General features: G+C 32.7%; 1 protein-coding gene across 1 annotated transcript; it reads right to left on the bottom strand.

Moving 5' to 3' along the window:
- Positions 1–6,452: 6,452 nt before the first annotated feature.
- LOC128217615 (uncharacterized) lies at positions 6,453–21,605 on the bottom strand. Its single transcript, XM_052924879.1, has 4 exons — positions 21,541–21,605; positions 19,921–20,060; positions 18,387–18,484; positions 6,453–14,888 (listed from the first exon to the last, which is right to left on the bottom strand). The coding sequence occupies exons 2-4, from the start codon at positions 19,996–19,998 to the stop codon at positions 14,102–14,104; spliced, it is 963 nt and encodes a 320-aa protein (XP_052780839.1). The 5' UTR covers positions 19,999–20,060; positions 21,541–21,605; the 3' UTR covers positions 6,453–14,101.
- Positions 21,606–22,828: the final 1,223 nt, after the last annotated feature.

The following is a 22,828-nucleotide window of genomic DNA, read 5'->3' as shown; positions in this document are numbered from 1 at the left end:
GCTGTCACTACTAAATGCGTATGCGCTTGAACTACGAGGAGCATTTGATCTGTCATTACAAGAAACGTTTGTGCTGTCACTACAAGAAGGCTATGAGCTGTCACTTCAAGAAGGGTTTGAGCTGTCACTTCAAGAAGAGTATGTGCTATCACTTCAAGAAGGGTATGTGTTATCACTACAAGAAGAGTATGTGTTATCACTACAAGAAGGGTATGTGCTGTCACTAGGAGGAGCGTATGCGCAAAACGTTAAAAACAGGAGGTCTTCATTGTATTTAGCAAACGCACGTGCTGTAGACTTCACCAATGTATACGCACTATTGTTACATTCGAATTTCAAATTGATATTCAAAACTGGGTCATAAAATATCCAAGTTTTTGTTTACCTCTTAATTATTGATGACATTTATTCAAAGATAAGATGTTCTTTCCGATAAGCGATATTTTTTTCATTAAAACATTCACTTAACAATGCATAACCATTGATAAAGGTATGCTATGTACCTTACATAGCTGTTAAGTATCAATGAAAAGTTTAGTTTCGTAACTTCGATCAAAAATGTGTTAATATTCAGACAATGACATGCGTTTGTGAATTAAATGTGAACAAAAAAGGGCAGAAACTATAAGTCCAAAAATGAGACTATATAAGCTTGTTTCTATTATGGTTTACGTTTGGTAATTCTTTCTCTTTGTGAACGAAAATCAATAAAATATCTTTACAACGATATTCGTAATAGGTACTAAATATAAGTTGTTTCGAATTGTATTGCCATACTTAAGAAAATAGCAATAGTAGTAAAGACAAACTTTAAAATGTGGCCAAAGTTACAAAACTAACGAGTCTGGCTTCCTCCGCATTATTACCTCTGTGTGTATTTAATAGCCGATCTTGATGCTTAAGGGGTACAAGTCTGCTTGATTTGATAAAATACAATCGGTATCGACTTTGGGCGTAGAAAAAAATGAAATCCGATTTGAGGCATTCACTGTCTTTGGTCGTTAAACTGATAACACAATAAAGGTACCCGATAAACAAATAAGATTAAATGGTTGTGCCTGGTGGCCATCATCTGAAGATAATTATTAGCTGAATACGAATACAAACTAGAAATGCCGCAAAGAGACGAAATCGGCTTGTTTGTTTGTACCAACTCAATGTTTACACCTGTATGAGCTTGGTACATGCACATAGCTTTAGTTCATCGATTTATATCATTATTTAATACCTGGTTATGGAGACAAAAATGCCATTTATAAACAATGGCCTTGACCCAACTCGCTCACCATACACTGCCAAGTTATGTTTACACATGCCGAGTTGCATCACTTCACATCATTATTTGAAGATATTGATTGAGAACTATACAGTCAACCATTGGCCATTTTCTATTTAAAGCAACAGTAACATTGACCTTGACCCTACAAATACCAAAGCATTATAAAGGTATATCTTTAGATAAGTTTGCTATATACCTAGTTGCATCACTATAAACCATTCCTTACTCAAATTATAACATTGACACTGTTTATTAGTAATCCCTTCAAGTACTTATTTACATGAACTTTCTAGACATCAAGTTTCAACAATCTACATCATTCAAAATTATTGTTTCGAAACCTTTTTTCTATATAAGTATCAGCAATCTTGAATTTGGCAATAAATGCAATCCAAAATTACTTCTACACACACCATGTTTCATTGCTTAACATAATTCCTACATCAGTTTATTAGCAGAAAACGTTTTTCAATCTTCAAAAACAGCGACCTTGCCCTTGACCAAACTTTCCCTAATGCAATCCCAAGATAAGTTTTTACATCAGGTTGCTTGAAGCGAATTCCAATTAAAAGTTCGTCAATCCTGAATAAAGATATTTGGCATTAACTATTCATTCTATTTTTAATTACAACGACGTTGACCTTGGCCCCAGATATCCCATAATGCACTCTGAAGTTGCGTCTTCACATGAGCGTGTAGCATACCAAGTTTAATCAGTAAAGGTCAATATATAACTAAAGTCATTGATCGGAAACCATTTTTCTGTTGAAGCAACGGCGACTTTGATCCCACATCTCCCAAATGCAATCCTAAGGAACATTTCCACATGAGCTCTCTGCTTACCTAGATTCGCCACTATACATCAATACTAACTATTTTTTGAGCACAAACCACCGGTTTGGCGTCGGGCTGCCTGCTTGCTCCTCCAGCGCTGGTTTTCATTAAAACCTGGTCAATTGAAATGAGTGAAAATCAATATATAAAGTCATTTATTAAAGCTGCACTCTCACAGGTTGAACGTTTTGACAACTTTTTTTTATTTTTTTGTCTTGGAACGAGCCAATTTTTGCGAAAATCCATGGACACCAGTGATATATGACTGCTGATAAAATTTGATCACAGATTTTTATATTTAAGTTCGAAAATTGATGTTTTATGCATTTTTCTTAAACCGTTAGTAATGGTTTAAGCCATAACACATTTTCGAAAGGAAATATGAAAATCTACGATCTGATCTTTTGTCAGCAATCTTTTATCATTCTTTAACTTCTCACTATTTATAGTCGAAAGGCAGATACTTTTTCGTAACACTAGACAATTTCATCCTCTGAGCACAAACAAACTACTTTTCGGATCTTTTAACCTCTCTAATAGGACAATGTTGTAATATTTACGGTTGTTGTTGTTGTTGAGTTTATAAAGGTCTGCCCGCGCCCTATAATGGCTGCATTATGGCTTGACCCCGTCACATCCCCAAGTGTGACTTAAACAGAATTTTGAAGCCAAAAGGGGAGTTTTACCCCCATCGGTTGATGGGATATTCGTCAAAGGAGTAATTTTTTACCCAAAATGCCGCGAAACCTGCGATGAATGACATCTAGGGAGGTCCCACAGCTCTGAATATTGGATATGGTTTCATTTCTCCAGTCTTGTATCTTAAAAAACATTTACGTGTAAGAATGGTATTTTTTTGAAGGATGGGCAAGACTCACGGTCAGTTCATTGACAAGAAAGTGTTGTGAGAACAGGACTTTTTGCCCACTATATGTATTAATATTTCTAATATATATATGAACTGACCACTTTGTTGTTGATGCCCGACTATTGCCTCACTATTTACTTATTGGAAATTCTTCAAGACCAGAGAGTGCGTTGACATTACTTTGCCTACATGTTTTTTAAATGTACATGTACATATATAGAGAGGGTTATTATGGTTGTTTTAAAAATAATAATGATTAATAATATAGGTTTTTTTTTTTTTTTTTTTTTTTTTTTTAAAATGCATGCGCCCGATTTTTTCCATTTTAATATGTATGTGCGGGATAAAAAAATACATAGTATACTTTCTATACACAGGTATGTAGCCCCTGGTCCAGTGCCTTCTCTTTTTTATCAATAGGTCGTAACCATGTATATTTTCAAAATTTCAATATCTTTAAGTGAATGAATGAATTAGGGCTAGGATCAAAAACTGTTTTTCCTAACAATAAACCTGGACCAGAAGCGTTATATTACAACACCATCACCATAGCATGTAAAATCATCATGGACTTCTAATAGCACTATGGATGTAACGGTTTAAATCGGTAGAATTGTTAACTCAAAATGTCTTTATACAGTTTATACCGATATTGGTTTTCTTTCTTGACAACTTTCTTGTTCAATATAATATAATGTGTTTGTAGTTGTCAGGTAAACCTGCCATATTTGTTGTTTGTAATGAACGTATCTCTAAGCAAGGCGCCGGAGGGGATCGTGATGCCCCTCACTAAGATAAAGTTTTACTTATAGGGAATTATTTTCTAAGCTTCATTAGGATGTTTGAGCAGTCATTGTATTACCACCCTTTTGAAAAGGGCCCCAACAACAGGTACACGGCGTATACAATGAACGTGCTTTATATTTTACTTAGAAAAAAAAGAAATTATTTATGCTTTCTGTTTCTTTTGGATGATAAAGCAGTCATTGTATTACCACCCTTTTAAAAAAGGGCCCCAACAACAGCTACACGGCGCATACATTGAACGTGCTTTTTATTTTATTTTGTTTTATTTCTCAAGTTATTATTAATGTATGTTTTTTTGCTTTCTTGGGATGTTAAAGCAGTCATTGTATTACCACCCTTTTAAAAAAGGGCCCCAACAACAGGTACACGGCGTATACAATGAACGTGCCTTTTATTTTATTTTGTTTTATTTCTTAAGTTATTATTAATGTATGTTTTTCGCTTCCTTGGGATGTTAAAGCAGTCATTGTATTACCACCCTTTTGATAAGGGCCCCAACAACAGGTACACGGCGTATACAATGAACGTGCCTTTTATTTTATTTTGTTTTATTTCTTAAGTTATTATTAATGTATGTTTTTCGCTTCCTTGGGATGTTAAAGCAGTCATTGTATTACCACCCTTTTGATAAGGGTCCCAACAACAGGTACACGGCGTATACAATGAACGTGCCTTTTATTTTATTTTGTTTTATTTCTTAAGTTATTATTAATGTATGTTTTTCGCTTCCTTGGGATGTTAAAGCAGTCATTGTATTACCACCCTTTTGATAAGGGTCCCAACAACAGGTACACGGCGTATACAATGAACGTGCCTTTTATTTTATTTTGTTTTATTTCTCAAGTTATTATTAATGTATGTTTTTTGCTTTCTTGGGATGTTAAAGCAGTCATTGTATTACCACCCTTTTGATAAGGGTCCCAACAACAGGTACACGGCGTATACAATGAACGTGCTTTTTAATTTTTTGAAGATTATTATTTGTGCTTTGTGCTTATTATTGATGTTAAAACAGTCATTGTATTACCACCCTTTTCAAAAAGGGTCCCAACAACAGGTACACGGCGTATACAATGAACATGTTTTGCATATGTTGTTTAATAAGTGCTGTGCTATTTAGACCCTATTTCTTATAGAACCTTTTGTTTTGTGTGGTATTAAATTTTGTTTAGGTAGTTTATTCCCGACAGGTATGCAAACACTGCTTCCCTTACCTTCTCTGTTATATCAGGTTCGGGAAACAGCAGATGATACCTGTCGATGACTGACATATTTAGTTTCAGAAGTTCTATTTTCAGGCTTTCTCGTTGTTCCATATAAGTTGGGCATTTAAAGAAAATGTGATGGAATGTTTCTTTGTCTCCGCATTGGATACAGCAGTCAGTATTTGTATAATTCTCAGCAGCTAGCATACTGGTTCCTAAACGAAGTCGTGTGTATACTTTATCTTTTAGTGTATTAGTACTATATGTTTTGATTGTAGTGTTAATTTCCCCATACTCAAAATTGTGCTCAAGTTTATATACTTCAAAGTCTCTTACAAATTTGTTTTTTTGTTAGTTTCTTTATCCAGCTGTATGCTTCAGGGACGCTTAATTTGATGTTTGTTCGTGAACCTTGCCTTGATGCTTGTTTTGCAATTTTATCAGCCATTTCATTTCCTAAGATGCCTATGTGACTAGGAATCCAGACAAATGTTATTGACACTCCTAGATCATGAAGCAGTGTAGTATTATTTATTATTATATTAAGTATTTGCTGTAAAATTTCTGGTCGTGACCTAGAAAAGCTTGTTTTCATTGACATGAGTGCACTTAAAGAGTCTGATAGTATTGTTACTTTGTTGTGTATATTGTTTGCTTCTGCTTGCTGGAGCAGCATTTTTAGTGCAATTGCCGCCAGTTCACAAGAATAAATAGAAAGCCTGAAGTCAAATTTTAACCCACATTCAAAAAGGGGTGTCATATTTTGAGATAAGCCTACTATCCCGGCCCCAGCCAAATGGAGGTGCGGGTCTTTGCAATATTTACGGACTAAGTGCACCACTATATAAAGTACAGTGGTAAATCGCTTCTTAAACCCTCCACACTAAGCACAAGGAGCACTCCACCTCTCCCTCCCATCTTTCTCTTTTTATCTCTTGATATATCTCTCTCCATAATCTTATTTCTTACACTTAGCTTAATTTCTACCTTTTCTATTATTATTTATTGCATTACACGATCTATTAATTAGAAATCACTTTTCTCGTAGTTATTTGACACATTATTCTAATTCCTATGTATATGAACATTTGGTTTCATAGTTTATGTGACAACGTTATCAGTTTTGCTTTTCATGTGACGTTTTGGGAAAAGGCCGTAACTGATGTTGGTAAAACTCGTGGCCCAATCCCTTTGCATGTCCTTTTATATATATAAACGTAAGCTTTGTTACATTGCACTGTCTCTGTTTCTTTGTTGTTATCATCATCACATAATGTGTAAATGTATCGTCATGCAATAAAATATGCTTAAACTAAGGCTGGAATAAGGCGGAGAATACTTTGAAATCATGGTCAAGGTTTTATTTTGGCATTTTTATTGTTATGATAATAAAGGCCGGTACAGTTCGTTAGTTTTGTACATTTCTTCCAAAATATATATCAGAATAACTCATTTTTTAGTCAGTAATCTTTTTATTAAAAGAGTCAAATATACAGATACAAATGTATATCTGAAATAAAGTAATAATGATCACAAGCATACACTAGAATGAGTATTTTGTATGGAACAAACAAGTTTAACTCTGTTTATACAACTTCATACACTGGTACCCAGCACCGATTCATAAACTGGTACAGAGCACCAGTTTTAGTAACTATTACTAAGCAACAATTTCATAAACTGGTACCCAGCACCGATTCATAAACTGGTACATAGCACCAATAAACTGGTACCCAACACAGATTCATAAACTGGTACCGTACATAGCGCCAGTTTCAATAACTATTACCAAGCAACAATTTCATAAACTGGTACCAAGTACCAATTTTCAAATGTATATTTACATTGTATATAAAAAAAATGTGTTCATAACAAACAGAGGAATAAAAAAAACTATATGATCAGACTGTTAAGATAATTGATTTAATGGCAGATGGTTGATGACACGGCGATTAATAAACTCTACAGATAATGTTATATTGTCCAATCCGATGGCAGTATTTCTCAAATATACTTTGCATTATTTTGATAAACAGCAGTCAGTCGTTAATAATTTCAATCAGGTGTATCGGTAGATTTTTATAGAGGCTGGGTTAGTAAACAAAATATAAACTCAAGCACTAAGCTGGTTACTAGTATATTGATATTGTTTATATGTATGCATTGAACAAATAAATGTGCTGAGTTGCAGACACTCTTTGATAATGGAATCCTAATTATCTTTATACATCTCTTAGTACAACCTTACAATGCATAGAGCCTTTAACTTAACACCATTTGTCCAATATCTATATGATGTATACTCATTTTGTTACTGACAAAAACATAACATTTATCAACTTATAGCAAAATGTTCTTATAAAGAATATATATAATTTTAAGAGGTACAAACAGGCTTGTACAAAAACAATACCCAGACATGTAAGTGTCCTGCCAATATACACTCAATCAATAAAATACATTTAAAAACATAACTGAATATAAAATAACAATTATATACAAACGTGGGGTATGATATGGTATATTATATACATGAAAAGTTGCATAGAAATAAGAGCAATACTTTTATATCACAATGCAGCAAAAGTCATAACAAGATCTCAGAATGTGTTCAATGTTCTAACTTACCGAAGCGTTCAGGTTCATACAAATACAGTCGACAGACAGATATACTTTTAATAATTTAGAAGTGCTCTTACAAACATAAACCCTTACAACAATTTCAACTACTGGCAAATTTCCATTTGGTAACGAAATCAGTCGATAAATTTCTATTTTGTCATAAATTGTTTTTATTTATTGAGTTTTTAACAATCTGGCAGATGCTTATATAAAGGCATTTGAGGGACATTTACTACTTAACACCAGGAAAGTTAGCATCTTCTTTTTTTTTCTTATAAACAATTAGGAGGCCAGGCACAAATATCAACACTTACAATAACATTGTTGTACAATTATATTCTCAGAAGAAAAATTATTGATATAAAATATTTCGAAAAAAATTCTTGTTTTTTTTCTTCTTTATTAATTCTCATAATTATATATCTGAACAGGGCCCTTATCATGCAATAAATAGCTCTCAGAAGTTTCAACAACAATACAGTCAAACCCCGATGGCTGGAACTTCCAGGGACCGGTGAAACTACCTTGAGACTCGGAAAATTTGAGCCAAGGAGGAATGTCTACCTTCAATAAATAGAAATTGGTCCTTTACATCCAGTTCGAGCCAACAACAACTGTATTTCAATATACAAACACTAGCATTTAAGTGACACTACTTATTCAATCCTGTCTCTGACAATTAATATGGTACAAAAATATTTACCACAAACAGCTCTTGTGATTTTAACGCATTTTAAAACATATTTTGATGCTATGCCCTGCATGAGTTAAATTTCAAAAGCTTGTAGAGTGGGAGCAGTACCCAAACAAACTGCTAAAGATTGCAAAAAAAATGTTATTTAACCAACAAAAAAAACTACCAATAGAGAACAGGACAGTGATGTTATTCATAGAAGAGTTCCCTTAATCTGAAGGTGTGTATAATTCAGAGTAATTTATTTGCATTAAAACTTTGATGACAATAAATAAAACGAATTCATAACCTCAAAAGAAATCCATTTAACAATACATAATGTGGACCATTCTGTTAAAGTACTGATTTTTATCTTATTTTAGTTAGCTTGTAAACATTTTGGAGATAAACTCGTACAATCAAGTTTTCGATCGAATATGATAAAGTCAGTAGTGGTATTAAAAGTACACAATAAGAGAGATGTTTTTTTATATTTTTCTTCAGCTATATACAAAACCAAAATTCCACATTATCAACATTGTCATTACATTAAACGACCTGATTCAATATATTATATGTAAATGTATTAATTGTATTTAATGTGAACTAATTTCTGATGATTAATTAAATATATATATATATATATATATATATATAAACATGTTGAAAATAAAATATGTTTGAATCAAATGAATTAATGATACAATAATTGCAAATGTCATGCGATGACTATTTGTGAAGTTTTTGCGATTTGCGAAACTGGGTCATGCTTGAGGACTTTTAATGTTAACAACAAAAACAAATTTCAACCAAATGATAAGATTACAAAACAAACTCATAACAATAAGTTAATTTTATATAAAGAAACCTTTTTTAAAAAACAGCTAGATGGCCTGCTTATGTAGTACAAAACCTCACAAAAAAATGGAAATGTCACTATTTCCTTCACTGACCTTATTCTTGCTGACATTGTCACAAATATATGCCTAGGGTTTTAATTGTAAATCCTGAAAGTTAGAGTATGAGAAAGTCATGCCCAGAGCAGGGTTAAGTAGGTAAGACCCATTTTGAAATCGTTTCCAAAGTCATTAATACACATTTTATTGTATTTCCTACTATTTTTTATGCAAATGTCCGAGGTAAAAACAGTCTTTACAACTGTTGAATTGTCCGAGGTAAAAACAGTTGAATTAAGTCTGAAGTTAAAAGCTCTTAATCCTAATTCAAGGATAAATCCAGAACTTTACAACCCCTTATATGTACAACACATGAACATATACATTATACAATTCTCTTTGATTGTACTTGAGTTATCACCATGAATAATAATTCACCTGGCTCAATTTTTATCTTTAATGGTATACATGTAGTTTCATATACAAGGTAACTGGCAATTCAAGATATAACAATTCTTGTACTATATGTGTTAGCGTGAAATATGCCTCTTTAAATACATTATATGCGTACACAAATCATGAAGTTTGTAAGTTGTTTTAAATGTTTGATTAAAATGTTTAATGCTTAATACGGATAGATTTCATGGTAAGGTTTTTCAATTAAAAAAATTAATATCAATTTTAAGCACAGTGAGTAAAAGAGTAAAAATGTGTATAAAAAAATAACAATTTCTATGTACAAGTTGTTCATCTGGATTATATACAAAAATAATATATGTACAGTAACATAATGTCCATAATCATTTCAAACCAAATTATACACCTAATTACTTAAAGCGATTTCTTTCAAATTATCTGAATACATACATGTAATATTAACAATATGCATAATAATAATAATAATAAAGTTGAGCAAATCTCATTTCATTTTTTTTATTTTAAATTTAAAAGGTGAATGGGATAAACCAAAAATTCATCAATTTAATGAAGAGAGTTTTAATTTCGTTTTATATAACACAAATAGAACTTAATAATAATGATTATAGAAAAGGATTTGCATCAGGTTCGAGGCCACATGAAGTTTAGATTTGTTTATCATTGAAGACCCATTAAAAATTAAAGTTTCTAAAGCATAATTTTAAAGGAAAACATCGCTCTTGGCTTTTGCTGTCTTGAACACTTTCTGTTTGAAGTTCAATGAATAAAAGGTTAAAAATCAAAAGCGATAACGATTAATTGCAGTAGGAATTATGAATTGAAAATTGTTCCAAACTCATAATTCATGATCATAATAAAATAGGTAAGCCATTTGAATTAATGATCAATAATGAAATCAAAATTAAAAATGCATCCTAATAAAAATAATGAAAGGACTGCTAACTGCTATGAAATGCATACATTGCCGTGTGAAGTGTTTGTGTTAATTGACCTATAATTGTTAAATGATAATCTAGAGTTTTAGCCATGCTTAAAAAAGGACAGGGTGCTGCAGAAAAGGGACAGAGTGCCATGCAGGGAGAATGGGCACCTTGAGTTGGACTGTGAAGCATGAATTTCACAGAAAATGCAATGAATTGTGTTTAATTGAAGTAATAAAAGGTTTCATCTGCCAAATTTGTAAATTGTGTGTGTATTTAAAATCATACTCTTAACGTTCCATTCAAAACATAAGAACTATTTGATCAACTTGAGCATTTCATTCTATGAAGGCAAGAGGTTGTCTCCATGAGGGCAGAAGGGCGATACCCAAAAGGACAGGGTGCATCACCCTTACATAACTCTTCAGCTAAAACTCTAATAATAATCCCAGATACTTAGTAAGACAAAGACAATTAGATTAAAAATCACTGTTAATATTATACTGTACATTTTTTTTTTTATACCATTATAGAATCTCAGGGAGATTATTGATTTCCTTAATATCCCATCAATTATTGGTGACCTCATGCATGAACAATCAATTTTCAAAAGTGCTTGATTATCATAAAATGCTGCATAGTGTCTGCATAAAAGGAAGTATTTAAGATAAGAAAGAAACCGAATATGCTCTTTGAAGGTATAGTGTAGCATTGATAGATCATACTTAATCATTCATTAACGACATAAATAAACCATTCATGTATCGGTAATTTAAAAAAAAAATCATGCAAGAAATTAAATCAGCTATCTTTTAAAATGATAATTTTAAATAGAAATTTTAACTTCCTTGTTTCATAAACTCAAGTTTAAGTAGAAATGCGGTAATTCCTGCATTCAAAGAATGTTCTGTTCACTGAGCCGCTTTCTCATATACATGCAAAAACTTTGAAAGGATTTTTTGATTGATATAAAAGGAAACTGCGTAACATGAATCAGAAAATATATTCTTAACATACTTTAACCCTTAAGCACTGTTTACATTATCCTAAATAAAAACAAAACCACCAGGAAGTAGTTAGAATAACATTTAGTAAAACTCAACATAGATAAATACATATTACACCATTGCATAAGTTTGCTGTCAAAGTTAACAATATTGTTAACTGCGTTGTTGTTAACTATTAACTGTGAACTTCTTTATGATGTGCTTATACATTTAACTTAAAGCTGCACTCTCACAGATATACCATTTTTACAACTTTTTTTTTATTTTTGTCTTGGAAAGAGCAAATTTTTGCATAAATATCTGCAAACCAATGATATAGGATTGCTTACAAAAAATCACATCATAGATTTTCATATTTCCGTACGAAAATTAATGTTTTATGGCTTAACCCGTAACAGTTTAAGAAAAATGCATAAAACATCAATTTTTGAACTTAAATATAAAAATCTTCAATCCAATTTTTTGTCAGCAGTCTTATATAACTGGTTTCCATGGATTTTCGCAAAAATTGGCTCGTTTCAGGGCAAAAAATAAAAAAGATGCCAAATCGTTCAATCTGTAAAAGTGCAGCTTTAAACAAGTAAAGCTGCTACAGTTGCCTCAAAGCTTGTTAGAAATACTGCAGATCATACATGTGTCCATTAACTTACCATGCCCCAATTTCTTGAAACTTCTTAAGCTTAACAGGCTTAAGTTGTTTATTTCAATTAGCCCAAATACATACTAATAATGATTTTTGATAGATAAAAAATGGTTTCTTCTAATTAGCATACAGATTTTTCTTATATATTTTCTAAAACCACTTAAAGCTGTTAATATAACGCATATTATAGAACAGCAAAAATAATGAGTTTAGCTTAATCCTGTTATAAGGGACTTAAGAAGTTTCGAGAAATCCGGGCCAGAGCAGTAAATATTTGAAAGTTAACAACAATGAGAAAACCCAACATTGTTTACTTCAACTAAGTTCTGAACAATCAGCGCATCATATCATATATTAAAGAAACTGGTACTTAACTGTAACAATGTCATGGAAACATGTAAAAATCACCACAAAAACCAGTAGTTTTATATTTTCCACAACAATATTGTTATTTTATTACATTTTACATGACAGAAAAAAGCATCATATTAAAATCACCACATTAATAATTTTAATACTAAACAAAATCATTGTGAGTGACAATTATTAATTAATATTAGTTTTAAGTACTGTGCATAAAAAGTTAAATTTTCATCATTTTTTTTATAAAAATTAGAAAATTAAATAATCTTTACTTTTCCTCATATAATATTAAGCCACCCTTATATTTATTATAAACATACATGCATAAATCAGCTGTACAAGCATACTATCATCTACAGCAATGCCTTACATTTCTACCCATCTAAAACTCCTTTAACTTTACATTGGTTATTAACATAATTAAGCAATACAATGAAGGCACTGTTATTGAATGAAAGACAGAAATTTCACTTATATATTAACAACAACAACAACAACAAATAAACACAACATCACTTCAAGAGAAATATATAGTAGATTCTCATCACATTAACAAAGGCTAAATTGGAAGCAGGAGTTTGGCAAGCAGTATGATTTTTTGTGGTTTCATTTTCATTTTATAATAGTTCTGCAGCACCTTAGTTAGGCCTAAATAGCAGGGTGGGGCCCATTGCTTGCCCCTTCTGCCTTTCTACTACACCCTGCTGTGCCCTTTTGTTTGATAAAGTCAATATTCAGAAATAAGTATTCATAACAAAATTTTAGTATTGAAAGTAATAACCACATATACACAATAAGAATTGAACATTGGCACTTGCAAGTGAACGATAAAGGCTTATTCAATGCGCATCAAAAGTGCCCTTTCTTACCTAGCACCCTGCCCTTGAATGTTCAAATCCTGGCTGGAGCAATGGTTCTGTTTGTCAGAACTTAAGATATTTTCCAACATTATATTTTGTCAAAGTAAAAGCATTGGCTTGAAGCATATTCAATAACTGCCTTAAATTTAACACAAGAATCCAAGTGGTTTAGTTGGACAGTAAATATAACTGGCCAATATACTGAAAGGAATCACGGAGGTACCACTAAGAACAAAGCCCAATAAAAAACAAAAAACATTTGTTTTGGGTTACCCGACCCTACCTACGAAATAGGCGCTGACAATACTGTTTTTAAAGTCAATTGGTAAAAAAAAAAAAAAAAAATACAAGTCATAAATGTGTGTGTTTAATATGTAGTTAAAAGCTTTATTCCGAATGTTACTTTTACAGCATTCGTCAATAATGACATTAACGTTCTTATATAAAGTTTAAAAAAAAAAAAAAAAAAAGCCTACCTACCCTACCTGTTTTGGAAAAGGATGTAACCCTAACCAAACATATTTTTTGGGCCAAGTTTAAGAGTGGTAATAAATATACACATGTAGCCCCTGGGTTCTTGAACTTCTGACAATCGGGGTCTGTGATGAGAATCTAGAATGGAGTAGAAACAAAACTATCTTAGCTAGTCAAAGATGATTAAGTTTACCCCACAATGTACATGTATATCAGTGTGGTAATTTCCAGTTCGGGTCAATACGGGTTAAATTTTGTATGTGCTTTTTCGTAAGTTGCATTTTAACATCATTGGGCATTGTCCACGAAGTAATACCAGCATCATTCTGGTAAAACAAACGTCCTTTCGACATTTCATCTTTACTTAAATGAACCGTCCAACCCATTGGTAACTCTGCCAAATGCCGTGGAATGCCACATTCACAACGTTCACTTGATTTCAACACATCCTTTAACTTTTCTGAAATATCCTCAGACACATCACGAGCTTTCGAATACATATACGGGCCATCATCTTTTTGAGTGTTTATAGCTTGAGGTAACGGCAATGGTGGTCTGCTACTTAAATAAGACATGTTTGAGGGCATGCTTGCTTGCACGGACCCAATCGTGCTATTGGAGCCGTTGCTTTGGGTCCTTGGTCTCATCGGAAGAGCTGGCACTGACATTCCTGCACTACTTCCAGAATCGAATGACATGCTCTGTGCCATACGTGAAATACTTCCATTGCTTTGATTACTGTTTATACTCCTGTTTGAAACACTTCGCTTTAATGAGTCACCATCAAGACTTCCTTCAGCCCAGTCATCCCTTTTTATTGGCTTGCGAAGGTACACATTGCTTACATTTTCAAGATTTTTCACTGGATTGCTCGCGTAATAATCTACCAGGCTTTCAACACACTCAAACTTCTTTTCTGGCACTAGAAAATATAAGGTTCCATGCTTCCCCCCAGGTTCAGACATTAGGGTCGTATGCCGTACACTGTCATCAGAGCAGCTGAAACATGACAATGAAGCACATTAGTATACAAAAAACTATTTTAACCTATATTAACTATATATACCAATGCCAGATTTTACAATATAGATAATATTGTAAGACAGATAATAAGCAAGGCGAAATATGTTAGAAAAGCAAGATTTTCTTTTTAAATTTCATTTCTCAAGATTCCTCTGCAATCAGCATTTCAAGATGATATGGGCAATATTTTAAATTATATTCCATGGAAGATATAGAGGATATTTGTTTATTTCAGTGTAAGATCGTATTTTATTTCACGAGTGTCATAGAAAAACATATTTTCACGAGTGGCGAAGCCACGAGTGAAAATGTAGTTTTTTTATGATCACGAGTGAAATTAAATACGATCTTACACTGAAATAAACAAATTTTCTGTTTCTTTTATGCTTATTTTCGGAGTTTTATTTGTTTTTTTATTTATTTCTGAATTACCCCCTTTTTTGAAAAGGGTGGGCTTTACGCCGCTACCCGTGGGGCGCCCCTCATGCATAATTATAGCTGTCAACTTTTCTACTTTCAGTTTGCTGAGAAATAGTTCTCTGCTATTCATTCTTAATGCTTAATATTCGCTCGTTTTTTATTGCAAAGCTTTATGAATAGTAAACATGAAGTATTATTAGTGCACTAATGTTCCAAAAAATAATGAAAACACTATTTTTATTTTAACCAAATTACTACACCGATATTAATAGAATGAAAATTTGGAAGGTCAAATGTGTTAGCAAAACAAATGTGGTTACTCATTGGATTTTAACCATTCTTCTTAATTTAAGACAGGATATACGCATGTTTTTAAAGTAAGTTAATATTCAGTCATCTTACTGTCAGAGACCAGTCTGTTTCGCTTTAAAATGTTTGTTTTCCGGAAGAGTAAATGCCACGCTAGTTTCTTGACACATTTTGAGATGTGGGTGGGGTAAAAAATATCGGATCTATCTGTAAATTGTTGTGTGAATTCTCCAGGAAGCTCATTTTACGTACTACAACGGTTAACAGTTCAAAATACATTTGAACGATGCTATAAAATTTTATTTATGTTCAAACAGTTGTTTTTGTCTGTAATTTGTTTGGAATGAAAGCAAATGTTCGAACATTTAGCTTCAAAGATTAGTATTAAAAATGTTTGATAAACGGGATAACCGGTAATAAACGGTAAGTTGTTAATTTCCAATTATATATTTATTTAAATTTATAAAATATTTCTTTATTTTTTTAAACATTTTTTGACATAATTTACTGAAGTCCAGTGTTCTGTTTTGACCAAGGCAAGTACATGTAACAACAAAGGATTTTAAAAGTAGTTCTGAAAATTGATATTTTCACTCCTTATTTTGCAGTGAAAATATCAAATTGATATTTTCACTGTTGTTATTTCACTGTTAAAACCCCATATTTCATCGTAAAGCATGAAAGAAAACAACATACCAATGTGTATCAATTATACAATAAAATTTGGTAACCTGCTTAATTTATCCTAGAAATGTGAAGTTGGATTTAGGAATCAAAGTTGAATGATAACAATTATTAAAAAAAATAAAATAAAAAATCAGTAAATCTACTGGTAGCTACCATTCACCAAAAAGAAAGTTTTAGTCTTTTAACATAAGACGTTCAATTGTTGAGTGTTCAATTGTTTTGTGTTATTTTCAACAGAAATAATAAAGAAGCTTCAATTTGCTCTGTTTTCTTTATCTTTGGTACTTTATCCACAGCCCTAATTTCCCAAACAAATAAATTCATTTTCTTTCATGCTTTACAATGAAATATGGGGTTTTAACAGTGAAATAGCAACAGTGAAAATATCAATTTGATATTTTCACTGCAAAATAAGGAGTGAAAATATCAATTTTCAGAACTACTTTTAAAATCCTTTGTTGTTACATGTACTTGCCTTGGTCAAAACAGAACACTGGACTTCAGTAAATTATGTCAAAAAATGTTTAAAAAAATAAAGAAATATTTTATAAATTTAAATAAATATATAATTGGAAATTAACAACTTACCGTTTATTACCGGTTATCCCGTTTATCAAACATTTTACTGATCTTTGAAGCTGAATGTTCGAACATTTGCTTTCATTCCAAACAAATTACAGACAAAAACAACTGTTCGAACATAAATAAAATTTTATAGCATCGTTCAAATGTATTTTGAACTGTTAACCGTTGTAGTACGTAAAATGAGCTTCCTGGAGAATTCACACAACAATTTACAGATAGATCCGATATTTTTTACCCCACCCACCTCTCAAAATGTGTCAACAAACTAGCGGGCATTTACTCTTCCGGAAAATAAACATTTTAAAGCGAAACAGACTGGTCTCTGACAGTAAGATGACTGAAAATTAACTTACTTTAAAAACACGCGTATATCCAGTCTTAAATTAAGAAGAATGGTTAAAATCCAATGAGTATCCACATTTGTTTTGCTAACACATTTGACCTTCCAAATTTTCATTCTATAAATAGCGGCGTAGTAATTTGGTTAAAATAAAAAGTGTTTTAATTATTTTTTGGAACATTAGTGCACTAATAATACTTCATGTTTACTATTCATAAAGCTTTGCAATAAAAAACGAGCGAATATTAAGCAATAAGAATGAATAGCAGAGAACTATTTCTCAGCAAACCGAAAGTAGAAAAGTTGACAGCTATAATTATGCATGAGGGGCGCCCCACGGGTAGCGGCGTAAAGCCCACCCTTTTCAAAAAAGAGGGTAATTCAGAAATAAATAAAAAACAAATAAAACTCCGAAAATAAGCATAAAAGAAACAGAAAATTTGTTTATTTCAGTGTAAGATCGTATTTAATTTCACTCGTGATCATAAAAAAACTACATTTTCACTCGTGGCTTCGCCACTCGTGAAAATATGTTTTTCTATGACACTCGTGAAATAAAATACGATCTTACACTGAAATAAACAAATATCCTCTATATCATACAAAAATAATACATTTTGGAATATGTCTAAAACTACAGTAACCATGGATATCATATCAGTCATCGAAATTATGTTTTTGGACGAACAAGCCCGAATTCTTAAACTAGTGCTTGGCACTACATTTTTGATTTAGCATTGCTATAACAAACCCAGAACTTGAGCAAGCCCAGAAAACATTTAACCAGTGCAGGGCTTGCCATCTTGTGCTTAGGATTATGTGGACAATTGAATGAGATATGCATGGACCTCCAAGTCAAGTTTGAGGGCCATGGGTGCAGGCAGTGTCAAGTTATCACATAAACAATCTTCTGTGTTAAATGTCACTGTGACCTTGACCTTTGACCCAATGGCCCCTAAAATCAATAAGGGTCATCTACTGGTCAGGCCCTATTTTCATGTGAAAAGTTATCACTCGGACAAGCTTTGGTCTACCGACGGACCGACCGACCGACATGTGCAAAGCAATATACCCTTCTTCTTCGAAGGGGAGCATAATAAAGTTAAAGCTCAACAATTACCCTCTAGACTTACAATATTGATGCTGTGAGCCTTGACCTGTCTCTGTTACTTGGTCGGAGTAGGAAATGATAAGGCTTGTTTTTGGCTCTCTTCTTTATAAACTTGGCCACCTGGAAGTGTAAAGAGTAAAGATTAGCTGAGTATTTGTAACTTTTTTATGTATTGCTTATATTGTATTTTAGTTTATTATAAACCCATCATAAGTCCACACGCAATACATGTCGCAAAATACAGTAGTCCGTATTCCACCCCAGTGTAATACGGCCGTATTCCACTCTTGTGATGTCACGCCATAACAAATATCATTGCGCGATGTTAAAATGACATCATAAAACATAACAAAATTTCATTAAAATGACATTTATTATGAAAACATGTGGCTTTTAAGTGATCTAACCAGTAATGCATATGATAAAAGGGTTATTAGTACTGAGTTTTGATCTGAAATGTTGGATTCGACTCTCTTGGATTTTTGAAGATTTTGATTTCACTCGGCTAACACCTCTTGAAATCTGAATCTGTAAAATTCCATTCAAATCGAATACAAACTCCCGGATCAAATCGCAGTACTAATAACCCTATTAATTATATCAGTCAATAAACCCCACTCACAACATATGTCAAAATATGTAGCCCGTATTCAACATCCAATACAGCCCAATTCTACTCTGTTGCAATATAATTGTGATTATAACAAGTATCATTGTGCACTGTCAAAATAATGTCATTAAACCAAATAGTGCTTCATTAAAGTGCATCTTAATATGTAATGATGTTGTGTCATAATTTATGTAATAACATGTCTATAAAGTGATTTAAACCAGTAATACAAATAATGAAAGGGAAATTAATAGTGTTTTGATTTGTGCCATATTCGACTCAAGTGTCTTTTTGCTAGTGTTGGGAATCGGTTGCAATTTTACTATCGATGATCGGTTCCACTCATGTAACCGATTATCGATAGTACAATCGGTTTTCAAAAGACTAGATAGTACCTGAGTTGTAGTTTTATTCATGTACAGTATTAAACTCTTAATCATTATATGCATATACCTTATGTCTATGATTGAAGTTATTAAGTGTTGTTGTATAAAAAATAGTTCATTTTCTTGCTCATTGTGGCTTTCATCAGCCATTTTGTTAAAGATAACATCTGAACACTTACTACTATATTTTTATTTTATTTTTTTCGATAATCGATTATAACTAAATACTATCAATTGTCGGCGATTTCAGGCCCAACCAATCGATTTTCGATTATAATCGATCATCGGAACATCACTACTTTTTGCAGATTTTGAATCTGCAAAAATCTGTTGGAATTGAATACAACCCCTGATCAAAATGCAGTTCTAATAACCCAATTGTATTTCTATGAATTAAACACTCTGGGAATTATACCTTCTTTACCATATAAAATATTAAATGATTTATACTTAATTTGTAATGAAACAATAACATTTGTGTTGTTGTTATTCTTCAAATGAACTACATGTACATGTATATCCAATGCTAAATTTACATGTACATGTGATTGTTCACAAACCTCCTCTGTAGTTCTGAAGTGGTCATGGAAGTAGGGTAAACTTCTCCAAGACATATGAGGATCAAATCCATTGGCCATGCCGGAATCACATCAGACTCTTCCAACAGGCAGCAAGGGTGGTAACATTATCAACTATGAACCTGGAAAAACGTTAATGAAAATGTTTGATTTGATGAACAATACCTGAATTTTGAACACCAAATTTTCATGTAGAAAAATTGCACCTCTCACTGAAAATTTAATTGTCAGGGATTGCCATTTTTAATAAGCTATGAAAAAGTACTCCATAATGTCTTTGCATAACACAATATAATGTTTATAACAAAAATAATTTCCATACATGTACATACATTTTGTATATATTATATATTTGTTATTTATATTCTTTGAACTGGACATCAAGATTTTTTTATAATTGTAATGCAAATGGTATGATTTCCTGCATTCTTAGCTCAAAAATTGATTTTTCTTATTCAGTATTCTTCAAAGACACAGTAGTAAGTAGTTATGTTTATACTGACACCAGTGACGTATTCAGTGAAATGTGTAAAACGCGGCCTCCCTGAAGTCTGCTGACCTTGTACATAAAAAGCGGGGGTTGCGTGAATCATGCTTTTGTACACAGATATTCAAAAATTAAATGCTATCAAGTAATACGTCGAACACTCAGTCATTCAGATAGGAGAGTATGAAGATTTTATTATATTACGACAATATCGCAAGCTTCCTTCACTTTCATACTGGCTGAAGTCATTTTCAGACAGGAGCATAAATGTTTTTGCTTGAAGGATGATCAGATCGCCTGACTCATGGGAGGCATGAGGAGATTGAATTGCAATGTCAGGGTGGAATCTAGTGACTTCAATGGGGTTCTCACATGGGTAACCATCTATAAATAATGGTATTTTCTGCTTGTGTGAAATATTTTAGATTTTCAATGTATTTTCAAGATGCAATGCCAAAATTTCAACTTGACCAAATTTGTAGAATGACGCAAAGCTGTGTGCAGCGTGGATTTTTCGCATTAAATTGAGTGCAACCATTAATAAGCACATCACTGTTAAATTTAAAATCGAAGGCCATACTATTTTTGATTGGAAAAGTGAAGGTCCAATGTATTTCACACCTAATGCCAATTTATCATGGTGGGGAGAGCCACGAAAGCGATTGGATGTTGCGTCGAGCAAAATTTTCATGACACACCTTCTGCAAACAGTCAACCATTGCAAATACAAAAGCAGATCATCATGCAATTATACGGCAGACAGGCTTTCATGCTATTTATCAACTGATACAAAAGCTTTGAATTGTCAATATAACTATTTTGATAAGGATGTTAGCTGCAGGAATTAAGGCATGTCAGTGCGATTTATACATGTCGGTACTTAGCCTCGCTGCATGAATGGACGTTGGCTCCGACAAGTCATAAAGGCCTGGCGGAAACCCTGATATATCTATCTGTCTACAATATATTTCTGAGTTCCAAGGCAATATACTATTTTGTCTGGGCTGTCAGTAAAGTAAACTGGATAAAATCACTACCTTTGTGACAATTTCCATGAGGGAAATATCAAATATATATTGTGTAAACTATATATCAATATTACCAATCAACTTTACCTTTCAATTACTTAATATTTTCTTATTTACTAGAATAATCGTTCCTGTCATTACCCGGAAGTAAATAAATAAAATTGAATACAGTACTACGCATGCGCAGATATCGAGTCAAATCGGAAAAACACAAATCGGGTCAAATAAGAACCGGCACGCTCATACAAACCTACGAAACACATGCAAACATAATTGTTTTCATGCGAGGAAATAGGCGAATAAGAGAAAACGAGAAATAAACATGTCATTCGGGTAGTAATGGATCCAGCTATCTAGACGTGGGCCCCTTCCTCAGAATCATAATTTATTTGGTTTAAACTATGATGTTGACAAGGGGATTTGGAGTACTGTCCAATATTATTGACATGAAAAGTTAACTTAGAAGTAGACTATTTTAGGTGGGGTGAGATGGGGGGGGGGGGGGGGCTGGCGTCGCGATCGACCCCCGGCCTGGATTCACTAGTGGAACTTAGCCTTTAAATAACCAGCATACGTCCGGCTTCACCGTTCTTTAACCGCACGCTAGTTGTTGGGCATTGTTATTGACTATGTGGTAAAAACTTACGTCATCCATTAATTTGGTGATTGAATTGAGTTCATCCTATGAATTATATAAAATATTACTTAGATACGCAAAAATTGATGTTTAACACAACTAAAGACTACTTATCATACGCGAGCATAAAATCTATTTTGGACAGGACGCCTTTATATACCCAAATGAACTGTTAACTTGACTCCATCATTGACAAAAATGCATGATATATATATATATATATATATATATAGGATAAATGAAATGTATCCAAATGCATTTTTGTTGCCAATTTGCGTGTATACATTTATACATCCTGATTCGTGACGTAAACTATTGTATACCATCAATTGTCAATTAGATGCATTAATAATGTTCTGTTTTCCTCTATTACCGATTCAAATTAACTTGTATTGTTATTAGCTGTATTAAGAATTGGTCCAAATCAGGATTGTATTACTTGTGAAATATTTAAATCGAGTTGTATTCAAACCTTTTTGCCACAGCACCGGGTCATATACTTCGGAAAATACATTAGGTTCCACTTATACAAGTGCACACAATCGTTGTGGAATAATGAAATGAGTGAGTTCAAGGGGACGCATACTAAAAGATTAGAAAGGCTTGTTATGTTTACTGAATGAGAACGCATTATATTTACATATATACACCAGACACATGCCACTAAGGGCATAAACAAAACAGGTATCCTCTGCAGTCAGAATTCGAATCATTTTTACCAGTGCGCATTACCACTGC

The sequence above is a fragment of the Mya arenaria genome, chromosome 14, assembly GCF_026914265.1.
Source record: "Mya arenaria isolate MELC-2E11 chromosome 14, ASM2691426v1".
Lineage (NCBI taxonomy): Eukaryota > Metazoa > Mollusca > Bivalvia > Myida > Myidae > Mya > Mya arenaria.
The sequence above is the reverse complement of the archived record's forward strand: the minus strand, read 5'-3'. Positions and strand labels throughout refer to the sequence as shown.

Coding starts and splice junctions, on each gene's coding strand:
- LOC128217615 (XM_052924879.1), bottom strand. CDS start 19,998: ATGGCCAATGGATTTGATCCTCATATGTCTTGGAGAAGTTTACCCTAC. Junction 18,485..19,920: donor ACTTCAGAACTACAGAGGAG/GTTTGTGAACAA, acceptor TTACACTTCCAG/GTGGCCAAGTTTATAAAGAA. Junction 14,889..18,386: donor AGGCTCACAGCATCAATATT/GTAAGTCTAGAG, acceptor GTCATGTTTCAG/CTGCTCTGATGACAGTGTAC.